Genomic DNA, 19,468 nt, shown 5'->3' with positions numbered 1-19,468 from the left:
TGACCACCAGGGGGCAGACGCTCCGATCAGTAAGTTAGCTTGCTGCTGGGGTCTGGTCAATCGGGACTGAGTGAGACGGGCCAGACATGCCCTGGAACCCCCCCACGGTCCCTTCCCTGTTGGCCAAGCTCCCACATCCCTCTCCGGCCCGATTGTGCACTGGCAGGGTCCCTTGGCCTGGCCTGCACCCTCTCACAATCTGGGACCCCTTGGGGGATGTTGGAGAGCTGGTTTCAGCCTGATCTGGCAGGCCAGGCCGAGGGACCCCACTGGTGCATGAATTCGTGCATCGGGCCTCTAGTCTACATATAATTACCTCACATACAAGAATAAGATACACTGACATAAAACAAATTTATCTGCTTACTACCAGAACTATATTACATTTATGGGTGGAAAAAGGAAGGCAATTATAATAATAGCTAACATCTGTTACTTGCTATCTTCCAGACACTGTTGTAAGCCATTTATATTCACTCAATCTTCCCAACAGCCCTATGACATATGTACTATTATAAATGGGGAGGCTTAGGGCTTATTCCAATTACTACAAAGATGTTAAAGGGCAGACCTGAGATTTGAATGAAAACAGTCTGGCTTCAGGGCCAAGATTTTCACAATTATGCTATGTGCCATGCTTTGTGCTAATAACTTTACAAACATTCTATCTAATTTACTCTTTGCCATGTGATACATAAAATCATTCCTAATGTACAGATATCCTTTCTGAGTTTCCTTTAAGAGACTTTCTCTAAACTCACCTGATATTTAACCCAGGCCTGCCTGAAGCCTGTGCATTTCTCACTTTTATTTTCCTTCAGTGTGATATCTTTGAAATCAATCAATGTCTTTCCTCCAAAATCGAATAGCTTTTAGAAGCAATAACTAATACCAGTCATGTGTCTCCCTTGCTTTGCTAGGATATATAAGAATTGACCCTTGCTTACGAAGGGTCTAAATGAGGATTGGTCACAATAGTTCTGCAGTAGGCAGTAGCTTCCCCCTGTGTCATCATTTTTCTTTTATTTTTTAAAATATATTTTTATTGATTTCGGGCAGGAAGGGAGAGAGAGACAGAGAGAGGGAGAGAGAGAAAGAGGGAAACATCAATGATGAGAGAGAATCATTGATCAGCTGCCTACTGCATGCCCCCTACTGGGGATCGAGCCTGCAACCCGGGCATGTGCCCTTGACAGAATTGAACCTGGAACCCTTCAGTCCGCAGGCTTACCCTCTATCCACTGAGCCAAACCAGCCAGGGCTCATCAATTTTCTTGACTGCCACTCATAGAAAGAAAGATATTTTTCATCACAAGCTGGTAGCTACACACACAGTGATACATATTGTATTAACAAGAACCAAAATTTCATAAATAATGTGTAGCCTTGCATGTTAATAGCTTTTATTCTATGTTATTCAACCTATTTTATTTCTTCAAAAAAAACCAGCCAAACTGATTTCACAACCCATTAATGGGTGGTGAGCATCAATTTGAAAATCATTGCATTGGAGAATATTCTAGGTCTCTTTCAGTGCTTAGACTCGGGTTAACCTCAAGATGTGATTTATCTGAACTTATTTGGTAACCATGCTAATTTCTAAAAATAGAGCCGAGGGAATGTGTCACAGACCCACCTGACACTTTTGTGTTAACCTTACTTTTCTCTTTCCCTTCTTTATTTATTCATTTATTACTTTCCTACAGCTATTTGTAAAGCATTCACTTCAGACAGTGTACAAGCACTGTGAAGTCGAGGATGAGTAAAAGCAGGCATGCATTCTGATAGCACAGTGAGAATGAAAACAGTTTGCCCAATCGCACACAGGAAAATATTTTCAAATCGCCGTAAATTCTGTGAACAAGAATCCGGCATCACATAAAACAGGGAGCCAGGATTTAACATGGACCATGGGAAAAGTCTCTGTGGGAAGTGGCATTGGGGCTGAGACTGGAGAGCAAATAGAAAACAAGCAGGCAATGGACAGCATGAATCACACCATGTCACAAGCTTCTAGGACTAGAGGAAGGCATGGACTCCTAGTGGAGGAATGAGAGGAAAAGATCTTAAAGATAAGTCTAGAAAAGTAAACAGGGCCAGTTTGTACAGAAAGCATGTCAAACTCAAAGGCTAACAAGGGCCAAATAAACGAGGCATGCGGCCTGCGGGCTGCGAGTTTGACATGCTTTGTCGTACAGGGTCCTGTAGACCATGGAAAGAGATGAACGGTTTTTACAAGCCTGGATAACATAAGACTCACATTTTTAACATGGAACTGTGCTGTGTAGAATGGATTGGAGATATTTGAGGTTATGCAGAGAGAGCTCCAAATAGCCTAGCACAATGGTCTGAGTCAAACATGGTAGACTAGGGTGCATTAGGGTGGTGGTCTTTTGTTACTTATTTCCTCTTACTGAGCATGTTTTGCAATGCCTTTCAGGTGCACTGGGACCAGACTTGTTAATTTTGGAGCTGTCAACTAAGAAATAAATAAGCCGCGATGTAGCATACAAAAAAAAAAGTTGTGGAAATGCAACAGTGAGTCCAGGTGCTAAGTGGCCAAAATACAAAAAAAAAAAAAACACAACAAAACAAAACAAAAAAAACCTCTTACTCTTTTCTTAAAAAAAAAAAAAGATAATGATCTGAACTTGCATATTCCAGTTATCACTGAAATGTACTATTTTACTAGGTACAGTTCTAGAAAATGAAATACTTAAACTCCCTCGGAGAGTTTAAGATCTGAGATAGAGAGCTTCAGATCTGATGTGCTGGAGGAGAAAGATGATTTTTAACAGCCAAACCTGGCCCCATGATTAAATAAATTTATATTCAGACTGGGCAAAGGAAGCATGTTGCCTCTTGCCTTGACTTCTTTTTTCTTTGATTAATAATTCCCTGCATGGCTGAACATTGCTGTTATCTTGCCATGATGGGCACCTTTTCCAGTGTGTTCTTAGAATAAAAATAGCTTAACCCAAGTCCCTATAAAGAAAGTTTGCTCCTTCAGGGTGAGTTTAATAAAACCACTGTCCCCATTCGAGTTGAGTGAAGTCATGGGAGAGAGTCCTCTGTCTGTCACTAATTTCTGCACCTGCCTGCCTCCAGTGGCGAGCTGAAGGCAGTCACAGCTGCTCTGAATCCCACCCCTGTCTGTGTCGATTGTTTCCATTGGCATCTAGATCTGTTTGTAGTTGACACTCTTTCTCCCTTCTTTCGGTACTCAGTTCTCACCCACCTCACCCTCTCTACCCCATTCATTGGCCATCCCAAAAGACTTTCTCACATCCCGAGCAATCATTGTTCCTGTTATGTTAGCCGAGAGGAGCCTAAGGTACAACAGGTCCCAGGCATGGTTGCATACTAATTACCGTTCCTTACTGAAAGAACTGGGAAACACAACAAACATAATTTTTAGTGGTGCAGTTGGAAAGATTGTGAACCAAAGAGCTCAGGTACAGGCACCTTTCCTGGTGCCCATAAAACCTATGGCAGGGACGACCAGCCAGTCATTGCACCGAGGTGAAGAATGTCATTTCCTAACAGGCAATACCAAAGATGTGTTTCTCAGATATTTACAAAGCACTTCCTGTGTTTCTGTCTAAATTGCCCCCGTGAGCTTAATTTCCAACATCTTCTGTGTGACTCAGTCTTCCGTGGTAAACACGATTTTATCTATTGAACAAGTAAACATCAGGGCAGTTACTCCTCATTAGAATCGTAATGCCTCAGATTAATGCTGCATGGAATTTCTCTTTTTTCTTTTGTTTTCAAGTCCTTCCTTATCCTTTAGCACAATGATCATTATAAAGAACAAAATGTACTAAGTACAGTTCACCCATCATTGATATTCTACATTTGCTTCCTAAGCAGAGAATCGGTCACAAGGAATTGGTTTGCATCCCCGGACACTGCTTGCAGGCACTTAATTCTTGGATTCAAATAAAACTTGAACGTGTGATTTCAGTGACATTATGTCAAAAGAAACATGTCAAAACAGTGTTGATACAAAGAGCTCTATGGTGATGCGAAGTCTTTGAGGGAAACAAAACCAATCAAAGCAGCAGGAAAGCATTTTTTTAAAAAAACAGAGAGTTCTTTGCAAACAGCAGAGGCCAGATTTACTCTCCTGTGGCTCATTTCCTCTTCCCATCCCTCTACCCGTTCTGCTCCACCAAATGTGAAGCCTGCATCTGATCATTCATCCTGCCTAAAACCCTTCAGCATCTCCCCAGCATCTATTGATTCTGAAAGAGCTCCCGTCCTGGGATCTACCCTCCGCCTTCCTCTCCAGGCTCAAGCTTCCCCATCCTCCCTGTGATTCCAGAAAACCCAAACTGTTTCCTTTCCCCACACACACTCTGTTTTCTCCCAGGTCTGTGCTTAGTATGTGTTACTTTTCTCTTTCGAATAGGACTATTGGACCTGGAGAACTCTGTAGATCAACCATTTATTGGGTGCTTGATTTTTGTGCATTACTTGAACTTCAGTGAGCCTTGATTTCCTCATTTGTAAAATTGGGAGCATAAAAGCAGCATTCTGGGACTGATAGGTGTAATATTGTTGGATGTTTCTGAGTCTATCCCAGTGGAGAAGTTGCTCAGTAGAAATGTCAGCGATATTAGCTTATTCCTTAGTTATTTTTCTTGTTACCATCCTTTAGAATTTAGCTCAGGTTTTACCTCTGGTCAGAAGCTTTCCCTCACCTCCTCTTTCCAAACCCTAGGTAAATCACTTCCTTGTACTGGGCACTTTCTTCTTTATTGCCCCTTTTTAAATTCTTTTCCTGTCATTAGTGTTGGTACATGCTTTTTCATAGTGTTGCTGGGCAATGAAGTTGTTGGCGTGGGAAAATGGGCACCAGAATGCTTCAAGGAGGCCTTCTAATCCACATTTTATGGACCTCTTAAACAGTGTGGTTAGGATATGATCGTTAATGATAAGCGAATAAATGGGGTTTTCATTATTTCCTTGGCTTTATAGCTTTGTAAGCTAACAGTTAATGAATGCCTACTATATTCCAGGCATGACTCAGCTGTTAGCCTTTATTTTTTACTATGTTCAAATGTGGTAGATATTCTTATTATTCCCATCTTATACAAGTGGAAACTGGGGGCCCAGAGCCATAGAGCGAGTGATAAATAATCTCCCAAAACCTGACCTCTTAGCTCAACCACGCGCCGCTCGGATCTGTAGGGTGTCTTCACCTCTGGGACTCTTCCGTGTGTAACTGTATCAGACACATTTTCCTTTCTGACTCGATCCCAGGTACTCCTTCCAAGATGAGGAAGACATGTTCATGGTGGTGGACCTCCTGCTGGGCGGGGACCTACGGTATCACCTACAGCAGAACGTCCGTTTCCAGGAAGACACCGTGAAGCTCTTCATCTGTGAGCTGGCCATGGCCCTGGACTACCTGCAGAGCCAGCGCATCATTCACAGGTCAGTCAAGTCCAAGGGGACGGCCGTGGACTGAGTGCACAGGAGAGAATTCAGTACCTGCTGCGTTCCACGGGTCCTTGTTGAACATAACATTCAACCCTCACCTAATTCTTACATCCATTCCTTGAGGTAGGTTTTTGGCCTTATTTTGAAGATTAAAAAACAAGACAACTAAGCACATTGTGGAAGGCCAGAACCAATGAATATTGGTGCTATCTTATAACTAAGCTTAGAAGAAGAGGAGAAAGATGACATACAGGAACTTACTAAATAATAAATGAATAATTGAAATAGTAATAAAGAAGTTCATAGGAAGGAAAGTCTCTGGGGAGAGCATTTGAGTCCCAACTACCTGTCAGCAGTGAAACTACTTGTTTCACTCACTTGGTACATTTGTGTTAAATAAAGACAAATACAGTTGAGCCTTGAACAAGAGGGGGAGGGTTTAGGGATGCTGACCCCCATCAATAAAAACCTGCATATCACTTTTGACTCCCCCAAAAGTTAACAACAGTGGTCCTTCAGTATCCTCAGTATCCTGGGGGGCGGGGTTTGCTTCCAAGACCATCCTCAGATACCAAAATTCACAGATGCTCAAGTCCCTTTTAAATAAAATGGCCTGCTCTCTGCATCTGAGAATTCCCAACTGTAGATAGAAAATACTGTTTTTGATCCATGGTTGGTTAAATCTGCAGATGCCAGACCCTGCAGCTGACTGTGTGTTTATGGGGGGAATCAACATATAAATGGACCCGTACAGTTCAAACCTGTGTTGTTTAAGGGTGAACTGTAACAAGGCAGCTAAAACCCAAGGAGACAATAGAGGGGAAAGATAACACTTTACATTTATAAAGAAATTGGTAGTTTTAATGATTTCCTATGTGACATATCACCTGATTGCTGTAATAATTTGTGATAAGTGAACAGAGCAGATACAGTTAGATCAGTCTAAATACGAGAAAACCATGATGAGGAGACATTAACTTTTTATCTAGGTTACTGGTTAGAATTTTGAACCCAATCACTATCAAAGCAGCTACTATTTCCTGATGACATCCCAGGCACTGCTAAGTACTTTCATGTGGTATCTTATTAAATTCTCAGAACTAAAGGCAGAATCCTCATCTACACCAATAAAAGAGAAAGATGCAAATTGATCGTACCTTTGCGATGCCCACCAGCCAATCAGGAGTGAGTATTCAAATTAACCCAGCAAAGAAGGTGGGTTAATTTGCATATGCAGGCACAGGTGTTCCACACCGCCCCAGCTGCTACAGGCCTCTGGGCAGCGTGGGAAGGCAGAAAGGCGGCTCTGGCCAGAGCGAAGACATTGCTGGCAGCCAGGGGAAGGAAGGCCCATTCTTGCACGAATCTTCATGCATCAGGCCTCTAGTGTCATTATAATATCCCCATTACACAGATGAGAAAACCATGGCTCACAGTGGTAGAGTTCTGTCTGCTACCTCAACTTGCATTCATTACACACCATTAAATGAAAAATCAACACATGTGACTGCCACTGTCATCTCTAATCCTTGAAGACTTTGCTGAGATTTTAAGTATAATCATGTCTCATTTAGTAAACATTTGGCTAGATAAAATATTTGCCCAACAGTAGTTAACATTTAAGTGGAACTTATCTGGATTAGTGAAGAGGCAGCATAATAATTTATAGATTCTCTGTGCAGGCACCATGAACCATTTTTTTCTTTTTCTTTTGGCCTTGGCCCTGCACACTTACATAGTTATTATTTAATTTCCTGTCTTTGGAAGGGCCTATTTGTACTGTAAATGTGCTCTTCGGAAAAACAGATATGTGGGAAGCAGACCAGTGAATCACGATGTGGGAAGTAAATTTACACACCTGGTGCTTTGTCAATAACTAGAATCCTGTTCCCAGCGGTCCTTCTCTCACACCAGCTCCCACATTGGTTTCTGCTCTCTCACAGTGCTTTCTCAGGAGAATGTTGCTTATTCATAGCCTATGGAGTCCCTCCCAGAGCCTCCATGCTCACTCATCCACCCCACCAATGGCCAACCACTGTCTGTTTTGGTTGCTGACATTATAGATCTCAGAAAGTGCTGGAGGCCGGTCCATCCTTGCTGCTTGACGCAGTCGCTGCAGGAAAGAGGCATCTGCACAGCATGTGTTTCAGTGGACCTGGCGTATGTAGCATACTGTTTTTAATATGTTTGCTCCCTTTAGCGCCATGTGTTTTAACCAAGGTCACCTCTCTGAGAAAGGTTGTTTCCCCAGGTGGGGATCTTTCCCTGAGGTTAGGGAGGGGATACAACCCCTTAATTAAGTGCCAGGCGGGTAATTAAGTTACATGGTCTTTACTCCCTGGAATGGAGATGAGAAACACCTTAACCCTTGTAATAGAAATTGACTGGATTGGAATCGGCTGGTATAAATACGGATGTAATAAGACAATAAACGTCAGATCCTCATCAGTTCCTGACCAGAACTCCGACCAGAACTTTGGCTGGAGATCCTGGCTATAGGTCCTGACTAGGCTGCTGACCAACTGAAGGCTGTCTTCGTGTCATTCCTTCTTCGCCGACTCCGTCCACACCTTTGGGGACCCCTGGACCTGCTGGGATTGGACCCCAGCAACTGGCGCCCAACGTGGGGCACCTAGGAAAGTCCCCTCCGTACTTGGGACGTACTTGGGATGGATAGGACTGCACCGTAGGGTGCTGCAGACCCCTCCTATAGAGGATAAGTAGGGTAAGTGGGTAGTTAGTACAAAACTTAGATTGACAAGATGGGTCATTCTGAGTCTAAAGAAAAAAAACTCTGTATTAATCTTTTAATGCATCTGCTTGCTAGCAGAGGAGTTAAGGTTACTCCCAGTCAGATAGAAAGTTTTATAGAATATGCATGTCAATGGGTTCCTGAGGATGGAACTGTTAATTTAACAAATTGGAATAAAATAGGAGAGCAAGTTATGTATTATCACACCTTCCATCCGGAGGACGAGAAGGTCCCGGAAAATACCTTTTCCCTCTGGAATTCAATTTGTGAAATCTTGGCACCAGAGGCAGAAACTATTGAACTTTCTCAAACTTTAAATAGTCCCTCGGATCCACCTAGAGAGAACACATCATTATTGTCTCCAGCTCAATCTAAGAGCAATTTAGCTATGCCTACTGATCGGGAGGAGAATAAATATCATAAACATGATATTGTTCCTTTCCAGTCAGTAGAGAGGAGAGAGGCCCTCCCATTCAAAACAGGCTCCCTAAATTAGAAAGAAAGCCTAAACCAGGTCCTGCGGCTCCTAGGAGCTCCATGTCTAAATTTCAAAGGGCGATAAGAGAAGCTGAAGCTAATGGAGATCTTGAGTTCTCACTCTGCTTCCCAGTTGCATATGAGAATGAGTTTGATGAGGACGAAAGCCCCACCTGGGAGGCTATACCTTACAAAATACTTAAAGAATTAAAATTGGCCTGCTCTGAATATGGACCTCTAGCTCCTTACACACTAACCTTGGTAGAAACCCTAGCCAATAAATGGATGACTCCTTATGATTGGTCACAGGTTTGTAAATCCTGTCTCTCAGGAGGCAATTACTTATTATGGAAAACTGAATATGATGATCTTGCTAAGAAAGCTGTAGCCACTAGCAAAAATTCCAGAGGAGGAGTAACCCTAGACATGATATTAGGAGAAGGTGATTTTAACACGGCTCAGGAGCAAATGTATATGCCCAAAGAGGCACTTATTAAAGTAAACAGTTGTGCAGTAAATGCCTGGAAATCCCTACCTTATACAGGAGGAAAAACAACCTCCCTTACAGAGATTAAACAGAAGTTCGAGGAACCATATCAGGATTTCCTTTCTCGCCTCATACAGGCAGTCAAGAGAGTAATCAATAATGAAGAGGCTGCCGATATCTTAATCAAACAACTGGCTTTTGAAAATGCTAATAATACCTGTCAGGCTTTATTAAGGCCGATTCGTAGAACGGGAACTATAAATGATTTTATAAAACAGTGTGCTGATGTAAGTCCAGCATTTATACAGGGTGTAGCTATAGCTGCAGCTCTCAAAGGGGAGACATACCCTCAATATGTACAGGGCATAGGACAAGCCAGCAATAATACAGGTAATAAAAGAAATATGAACTGCTACTCTTGTGGTTTATCTGGGCACTTTAGCAGAGAATGCCCAAATAGAAATAATAATACTCAAGCCAGATGGCAAACTCCCCCTTTTTTAGGAGACAGTAACTGTGGGAAACCAAGCCTTTTAGCCTTCTCCTTTCTCTGTGTGAATGTGGGTTCCATGCTTTCTTTCTCTGAGCTTCATTTTCCCTGTCATCATGAGTCAAGATGCTCTGAGCACTTTTGCTGTATGCTTAGAACTGTGCTCCTAAAGGAATTACGGAGCGGAAAACCCAACCCAAAACAAAACAGAACACTTGATACCATTGGTACCCAAATATCATTGTTTTGTCCTCTCCCTGTTTATTGCTCCCATCATCATTTTGCCACTTTAGTAAGAAACCAAGATTAACTTTCTGTTCGCTGCCCTTTACACACCCATGGTTATGACCTTGCGTGTGACTTCAGAAAGGCATCTTTGTACTGAACTGTCTCTGCATCATGGCAAATGAATGGAAGGCAAACTCAGTGACATTTTGAACACTGTGTTAAAATGAGATGACATGCTCCTGGGGTGAGACAAACAATGCAGGGGCATTTCTATTGTCCACGAGGCCCGCCCACCTCCTCATGTCACAGAGCATCTTGCACCTCTCTCGAGGAGTTGTGACATTTAGGATGTGTAATTAACTAATGTCCATTTGCTCTTCTAGGTTGTAAACTCCAGGTGGGAGGGCTATGTATGTTTTGCTTTTCATTGTATAATCAGTGTGCAGTGAAATATGAAGGAATGAACACTGCCTGAACCACACGAATGACTAGTTGACTAGAAGCACAAGGTTACAAATAACAAAGACAAAATTAAAATAAAGGACATGAAAACTAGAAATTTTGGACCTACCTTGGTTTTCACCTTGGGTAATCTTATCATCCATCGTCCGAACCAGAGTACACCTGAGGATGAAAGGAATTGCTGTTAATAATTATGCTGGGACAATAGGCAAAACTAAAAAATATTCTGGGAAAATCAGGACTTATATCAATATCATGAAGACTTTCCAAGACAGTCATGACCAGATAGGCATTTTAATTGTGAGAGAGCTCTAATAACCATAACTTTCTGCGCTCAGAGTACCAGGGATCAGTTTGAAGTGGTATCCATTTGAAATGCTGTCAAATGGCTTAGAAAACACGGCCATGGTAAAAATGAGCAGTGTCTCTTTGTCTATGACATTTAAAGGACAAGGATGGTGGCACTCTGAGAGTGGGGCTGATGGGGCAGAGTTAAAAGCATGAAGAGCAACACAGAAGGAGAGATAGAAGCTTCGGAATGTAATTCTCTAAAATCTCTTTCTTCAAAAGAATCTATCAGTTTGTGCTGGATTTCATTGACTCTAAGAAAACAAAACAAAACATCTCTCAGCTGCTTGGAAGACTGGATTGTAAGACACCCCCTGAGTTCCAAGATCCTAAAGTGTGAGTAGGGGAAAAAAGAATCGCCGAAATACAGTAAGAATCCCCAGACAAGACCATCTGCGTAAACCTGCAGCCGTAAAATATGTGACTTCCTACTTTCAGATGAGAAACATTTTGTCTCTGGACATGGTAGAAGATTCATGATTCTCCATAACAGTCAGCAAATACGTGTGGAGCAGAAGACGGCCATTTCCTGAGGGCTTCCTGGGTACCAGGCACTCTGCTAAGCAATAGTGAATCATTTCGCCCAATCTGCCCGCAGCCTAGGAGGTTGATGGTGTGATTGTCCCTATTTTACAGCGGATGAAACTCTGGCTCAGAAAATAACTTAGCTAACAAGTAGGTGAGGCATCACTTGATGGAAATGCAGAGGTCTTGGCTACTCTCTGCCCTACAGATGTTGAGCACAGTCAAGGATATAGTTTGTAAGGCTCATGACCACCTGCCTGAGGCTCCCACAGTCTGGCTGTACAGTGACGATGATACGTGTGGAACCAAGAGAAGACAGAACAGCCTAAAACTAGAAACTGAATTGTGCAAGAAAGACCAAAGTATTTCAGAGAAGAAAATGGTTGGGGTAACAAAACGAAGTTTCTTGAGAGCTCAGGGGGTTTAAAAAGGATTTTAATAGCCAAAGCGGGAAAAGAATCTAGTCCTTGTAAAGGAAGTTAAATGAGTAAAAATGCTTATTTGTCTCTGGGTGGTAACCTTGGATGGGCTGTTTTAATTTTTTGTCTGTATTGACTTTCTTGCCAGCAACGTCTAGCCTAGTTTATTTTTTAAAAATACAATAGGTCCTGTTTCTGACATGATTTCCAAGTGAGACATGGATTTTTATTTTGTTTGTGGATTTTCTAAAAATCCACAGACTTGAAATTTTTTCTGTGCTTTCCTAAGTTTGTAGAATATTTAGCTAATTTCCCTCAATTTTAGAATTGTTCTTTTCTATGCTTGTTGTGAAAGACATGGATTGCATAATAACCATTAATTTGCAACTGTACAATTAGGCAGTTTTCTTTTTAGTCAAGAAGTCAAATGTTTTTCTGAGGACAGCTTTAAAAGTCAGCTTTAGTTTCCAAATTATGGCCAGTTTCTAATTCACTGTTCCTCCTTACTTACATTAAGTTGGTGAATGAAGATTTTAAAATATGGACAAAGTGGTTATTTGCATTTGTGTTTTTTTTTTTTAAAGTCAGGAAAATAAAAATCATTACAATGCTTCCTATGGGATAATACTATTTAATTCGTTGGTTACCACAGTCTCTTAGATATAGAATAATGGGATGAAAAGTAATTATTACAGTCCAAAGATAAATGTGTATTCACTCCCTTTTCAGGTGTCAAAGAAGACCCAATTATGAATTTAAGCTAATGAGATTAATTGTGTAGGACACTTAAACAGTAAATCATCTTGGATCAAAATACCAGTTGAGTGGATGTGTGATTGTCTCTTCCTCTTTCTTAGAATTACCCCCACTCTAATGAAGATATAACTCACTAATTTCTAAATTCCTAAAGGAGTGGGATAAAAATATAATTAGGAAATTTGTATAAATAATGACAGTACAGCTGAGAGAGTTGCAAAAATTTCATTTCTAATTGATTTCAGATATGTTGAAGTAGGAATAAGAAAATTGATGATTATCAAAAAACAGACAGATGAAATTTTTATTCATCACCTTTGCCTTCTTTGCTGTAATCATGGGAACCAATAACCGACACCTGGGTTCATCTCAGAGCTTCTGTAAGATGCACAACCCCTCCTGGATTGCAGTAGCTACTTGTGAGAAGTTTCTATCATTTTTCTAGAAATCATCATCTTGATAGTGAAAGAAAAAACTTAGGAATAATGCTTCTGTCATAAATATTCATTCAAAAACTGATTCCTGAGCTCCTTTGCCAGGCAGTGTTCTCAGTGCTGACCTCCTATGCTCAAAGGACAGACAGCTCCCCTGTCGTCCAGAATTGATAATATTACAGAGTGAAAGGGAGTCAAGTAAACACTTCAATACTGACATCAGAAAGGTTTATAATTCGGTGGTACATACTATAAAGAAAACAAGCAGAGACGTATGTGTATGTCCTAAGCTACACACACAAACACACACACATCACTCACACGGTTGCATCTTCACAATGGTCACGATCATACTTCTAATTGTTGCCCCTGGAACACACTGTTTTTTGTTTTGTTTTGTTTTATAAAAAGCTTTCTCTTCCTCCTGAACTTAAGGCCTATTGGTGGAGATTACACCTCACTCATGTTTGTAACCTAATACAGAGTGGTTGCTGAATAAATCAACACCTGAACCAATGAATGAGGGCAGTATATACAATAATCCTTGGGTGAACATAGATAGTAAAGGTTGCTGGGAAACATTGTTTTCAGCAATTTTTAATTTATTCCACACGTTCCTGTTGCATACCCCTGGTGTGTGGGGCTTTCCCCCATTAGTTTTAGTTATTAGTTTTCTATGCTGGGTGATAAATGACCACAAATGTAATGACTTAATACACATTGATTATCTCATAGTTTCCTTGCATCAGGAGTCTTGGCACATCTGAGCTGGGTTCTCTGCAAAGCTGCAAGCAAGGCATTGGCCAGACCTGGGCTCTTTTCTGGAGGCTGGACCGGGCACTAGTGCACTTCCATGTTCAATCAGCAAGTTGGCAGAATTCATTTCTCTGGGGCTATAGGACTCATGGCAGCTTGTTTTTTCAAATTCAGGGAGGAGGGCAAGACTCTGAAGTGAGTCTGTGAGCAAGACAGAGTATGTTTCATTGAATAACATGACATAATATATCACCATCACAAGAGTGACCTCCTATCAACTTTTGCCATATAATGTTGGTTAGAAGCAAGCCATACAAGCAGCCTCCACTCGGGGGCTTGGGATTATACAAGACCTGAACACCAGGAGGTGGGATCATGGGGTCACCATAAAGTCTGTCCACCATACTTCAACTAAAGAGGTTGTACTAAACCAGAATCTGACATCAGTTGTCTCTGTGAGCTTAAACATAGCTTTGAACTCCTCTATTAAAAAGGGTCAAATGATCAAGAATGCTTCTTTCATGCCAAAGAGTCTAGGGCAGCGGTTCTCAACCTGTGGGTCGCGACCCCTTTGGCAGTCGAACGACCCTTTCACAGGGGTTGCCTAAGACCATCCTGCATATCAGATATTTACATTACAATTCATAACAGTAGCAACATTACAGTTATGAAGTAGCAATGAAAATAATTTTATGGTTGGGTCACAACATGAGGAAGTGTATTTAAAGAGCCAGAAGGTTGAGAACCACTGGCCTACGGTGATTTCTTCTCAGCACTGGTAGGATGCTCTTCAAAGTATGGTCTCATTCTCCTTCTATTCTCTACCACACTCCCACTTCTCCCCAAGAAGGCTGCATGAGGGAAATGGACTGTCTACAGAGCAGGGGACAGTGAGGTGTGATAAACAGCTTCCAGCACATTTACTAATCAAGATGTTATTTGCAATTCAGCTGTGAACCAACCGTATTTGTTTGAACCCAGGTCTTTTATAGGCAGAGATCTTCTAGGCTGAGTTTCACCTTTTTGTCTGACTCGTACACACTGTAGTAGCCTGGAAGTCACATTTTTATTTTCCTGAGGTGGTAATTGGGAGGAAAAAAATAAGGTATTTCTGCAGCTAATCATTTTTGTCAATGATCATTAAGTGACAGATGAGCTCCTGAGAAATGAACTTGCCAACACAGTGACACCCCAGCTCTCTGAAGCCCGTGAGAATGAGTCATCTGGAGAGATGTTTTGCTAATTCCAGAAGGTGTTTACTCCTTTCTGCTCACCAATATTTAACCATTTAATTTATACTACAAACTACATGCATCATTTTTCTTAATGACTGAAGAAGAGCTATCGCTTATACATATATCAAGAATTAGGCACCACGCTCATAAGCATTTTGCACACACTGCCTATTTTAATAGTCAACAATACCATGATGGGGTTCAGTCACTTGCTCAATATCATACAGTTAGTATACTAAGGCCAGATTCAAACGTAGGATTATCTGATTTAAAGACCCTGCTCTTCATATTAGGCTCCTTTAGTTTCACTCTTATGGAATAATAGACATCCTCAAGGTCCAATGAGCTCTTTAGTGCTATTTACCCAATAACAATGAACATTAGTTTATAGACATTTTTAGTTGGTGTTTTAGGTTAAATTGTGTGTCTCCCCCCCCCCCCCCCTCAAAAAAAAGATATATTGAAGTCCTAACCCCCAGTATTTCAGAATGCGGCTTTAATAGAAAATAGGGTCTTGATAGAGGTAATCAAGTAAAAATTAGCTCATTAGGGTTGGGCCCTAATCCAATGTAACTGGTGTCCTTATCAAAGCAGGAAATTTGGACACAGGGAGAAACATATTCAGAGGGAAGGTGAAATGAATAGTCACAGGAAAAACTCCATGTGAAAATGAAGGATTGGGAAGAAGGTCAAAGATTGCCAGCAAACCAACCGAAGCTGGGAGGAAGCAAGGAAGGACCCCCCCCTGCAGGTGACAGAGGGAGCAGGGCCCTGCTGACACCTTGATTTTGGACTTCTAGCCTCCAGAATTTCCAGACAATAAATCTCTGGTTTATTTTTAAAGCCACTAAGTGTGTGGTACTTAGTTGCAGCAGCCCCAGCAAACTAATACAGTATGTTTTAATCGTTTTCTTAGCTAACATTTCAATCTTTGCTTCTTTAGCTGGTGTTACTCAGATCAGCTTCTGTCTTCAAATATATTATGAGATGGGAGACCAGATAACAAAACCTGTTAGAATTGCTTGTAAAATTATGGTAGTCCAATCCGTTAGCTTTAGGATACGGTAACCTATTTTATGTTGCCCGGAAACTATCTTTGCTTACTTCTGTATTTCAGATTTGGTGAGATATTTCAGCTATTTGTGTATTTTTTGAAATAACATTTTGTTTTGCATTTAAATCTCTTGAAGGGAAGTTAAATCTCTTGAAGGGAAGTTAAATCTTTTCCAAATGATCAAATCAGCAATTCCAGCATGAGAACATTAAAAGCCCCAAAAGAGTGAGAGATTATCTGATTACTTATACTGTGCCTGTTTCACTTGATGCTGGCTTTCTTCCTCCATATACTGATCATGTTTTCTGTTTACTGCAGTGGGGTAATAGGTTTTGGGTTCAGGCTACTATTTTCTATGGGGCGGTTAAGAAAATGCCCCTTCTTTCTGGCTTGATAAGTCTTTGCTTCAGTAGCTCACAAGCCCTTGCCCAGGTTCCGTTTCTAACTCCCAGAGCAGAAAGGCAACTGAGCCTCAAGAACAAAACGGCCGTGCAGTAATGAGGGTATTAGGTTGATATGTTCTATTGAGCACCTGCTCCCAAGCTACGGAATAATGAATGAGCATGAATTACGCATTGCGAAAACAGGAGGATCTGCCTTCTTTGTATCATGTATCAGGCAGTTTTGAAAGGAACTTTGGAATTGTGCTTTTCACACAAGGCCACCCATTTGTAAAAACCCATGTGAGAAAGGCAAAGGACTGCTCACTTCCAGGTTAACATTTAACTAGCCTGCGCTGAGCTTTTAATAAATTCTAAGTCATGTGCGGAGCTCCTGCCTGGTGGCCCCAGGATATGAGTGTAGACTGTGTGAATCCAGACCCTGGCTCTAAGGCCGGAGAAGGAGCCCCAGTGGTGGGACTGTAGTTGAATAAGTATGTGGATTTCACTTATGTGTGGAATCTGAAAAACAAACAAACAAAAAAAACAAAAACAAACTTAGAAATATAGAGAACAATTTCATGGTTGGTGGATGGGAGGGGGATTGGAGGAATTGGTGAAAAGGGGGAAGGAATTGAGATGTGCAAATTGGTGGTTACAAAATAGTCAGGGGGATGTAAAGTACAGCACAGGGAATATAGTCAATAATTTTGTAATAACGATGGAAGATGAGACCTGGTCTGTAATAATCCAATCCTGGCAATTTTTACCTCTACCTCCCGTTCCAAACTATGTGTTTCTGCTTACAATGTCTCCTCACACTCTCCCACTTCAAACAACTCTTTCCTTAACATAGATCTGTTTATGTGACCAATAGCCTTTGGGTGACACCCTAAAGAATATACTATAGAACTACATGTATGATATTTTCCCCTCTCAAGAACTTGAAGAAGACCCAACCTAGGAGACCATTATGTAACAGAGAATTAAACCCAAACTGTGGACCTGTCGGAAAGCTGGGGGACAAGGAGGGAGCTGACTTTGGTTCGGATACACTGATTTTCTTGTTCCCTGTTCTCACAACACCTCGTATCGGATTGCCCAGTGAGTGACTTGATCCCAGGGTAGGTGCAGTGAAGGGATGTAATTAGCCTATTAAGTTCTGCTAATGTCCTGGAAAGTCATTCAGGTGAGAACGGCAGGTATATCAGTTCCCACCTTGGACCCTGCCTCCACGGGGAGCATTACATTTGCATGTGCTGTTTCTGGTTCCCACCATGGGAGGCAGCTGAGAAAGCAGGGTGTGGCCTGCTCCGTTTCTTTCAATCCAGATGCCATGAAGAGTTTCTAGGCCGGGTGTATGTGCCTAGGATTGTACTTTACCACTCCCCACATTCTAGAGCTTCCCCTCTGCATTTGGGAGCTCAGACTGCAGAAATCACAGCTTTATCACTCTTACTCTAGTTACTAGTATATACTCATCCACGTACTAAAATGATCAGTTGTTTAGTTGACTAACAGTAAATATAGTGCATCTGGCGTAGAGAGTTGTTTGTTGTTTTTTTGTGTGTGTTTTGTTTTTGTTTGCAGGAAGGAGGGATAGAGGGAGTTGTTCTTTTATTTCCTTTTTTGTTTTTTCTTTTCTTTTCTTAAGGGAAAAGAGAACACATAGCTTATTTTTCCAGAAGTCTGAGAAACCAAGGAACCAGATTCACCCATTTTATGATCGATATTTACTTAAGCACTTCCTTTGTTCTGGGCACTTTGGGGAGCCTGGGCGCTTCAGCTTTGAACAATGCAGAAAAGGTGTCCTTTCTCTGAGAAGCTGATGGTCTCAGTGTGTCAGACGTGCCAGTTTGGGAATTGTGTTGGAGGGGAGGTCCTGCTGGGCAGGAGGTAGGCTAGAATAAGGAAGAGGATGATGAAGGAAATGGGGATCAGGAAACAATTGGGTGGGATGGATGGGAAGATTGGAGGAAAGTCGGGGAAATGAGAGGCTAAGGTATGAGATGGAATGCCCACACAGACATTGTCATCATTAGCTCCCTGCTAATGGTATGTAGGTTGTAAGAGACCTCCATGTACATTTTAACCAAAAAATTTGTCCAGAGTGGTAGGTGTTGTACTTTCCTAACACTTTTGCATTCATAGATAAGCTTGTAAGACGTTCACGTTTTAAAATCAGATTGCTATTTTTGGACTTGAACCATGCCTGGATGGTATTTCTGAACATGACTGTACATAAGAAGGTCTGGGGGAGTCTGTTTTGGACAGATGCCTGGGCCTAGCCACAGAGAGTCCAATTGCTACAGGACCGAGCTAGGTAGGTTACAGAATCCACGTTTCTTAAAGCACGCCTGCCTGGTGATTCTGAACATATCCAGGTTTGGTAGCCACCAAGTTAAATCATATTTTGGAGCTTTAAGTGAAACCATATTATAAGCCACCTTAAGTGAAACTATATTACAGATTGCCTTAAATGAAAGAAACATTTTAGCATAAGTTATTTCATATTTAGGATTATTTGAAAAGATAACAAAGTGGTGCTAAATTTCAGAATTAGAAAAACTCAACTTGTTCTAACAGGAATTTTTATATAGCATACTGGGTTTCTTTTCATTTTCTTTCTCCTGGTGTCTGAATAAACAATGTTACCATTCTGCAGCTGACCCTGTAGTGACTTAGAAGTCACCTCATCACATTTTGGGAAAACTATGTATTTAGAATCTATGCCTACCTATTTTTAGGTAGAAAGTCCACTTTTTCTTTTTAAATAGTCATATATTCTTTTTCTGAATTTAGTAGTAAATACACGCCTTTGCCACATTAAGCCTTCTTTGCATGGTTCCTTATGAATTTGTCTTATTCTCTTCATTCCTAGAGGAACTATATCTCAGTTGTCTTTATATTTCTGAAGTCCTAGCATAGTAACTTATTAAAATAAATATTTGATGAATAAATGAATATGAGATTGAAGTTAGAAGTGACACATTAAACTAATTGTTACCTCTCTGATCTCTGTATTATTCTTTAAGCATCATCTTTCGTTTCTGGGGCAAATAGTGGATATAATGATATGTAGCATTAATAAAAAAATAAAATGATGCTCTGAGATTTATAGAAGCTCATAAAGTGTCAAATCCAGAGCAATTCATTTTTTCCCAGCAAGCCCCCATAAATCCAGGCCACGGAATCGGTATGCTGATCTTGCCACATC

At 41.1% G+C, this 19,468-nt stretch overlaps 1 protein-coding gene across 2 annotated transcripts in view; it reads left to right on the top strand.

Moving 5' to 3' along the window:
• The window catches only part of STK32A (serine/threonine kinase 32A), a 91,500-nt gene that overhangs the window by 39,872 nt on the left and 32,160 nt on the right, over window positions 1–19,468 (top strand). For both annotated transcript variants that reach the window (XM_070414666.1, XM_070414664.1), the window contains exon 5: window positions 5,269–5,442. In XM_070414666.1, the coding sequence (XP_070270767.1) occupies window positions 5,269–5,442 (174 nt within the window). The remainder of the gene's footprint in view (window positions 1–5,268; window positions 5,443–19,468) is intronic.

The sequence above is a fragment of the Myotis yumanensis genome, unplaced genomic scaffold (assembly GCF_028538775.1).
Source record: "Myotis yumanensis isolate MYYU_CA2020_CCGP unplaced genomic scaffold, mMyoYum1.0.hap1 SCAF_5, whole genome shotgun sequence".
NCBI lineage: Eukaryota > Metazoa > Chordata > Mammalia > Chiroptera > Vespertilionidae > Myotis > Myotis yumanensis.
The sequence above is the reverse complement of the archived record's forward strand: the minus strand, read 5'-3'. Positions and strand labels throughout refer to the sequence as shown.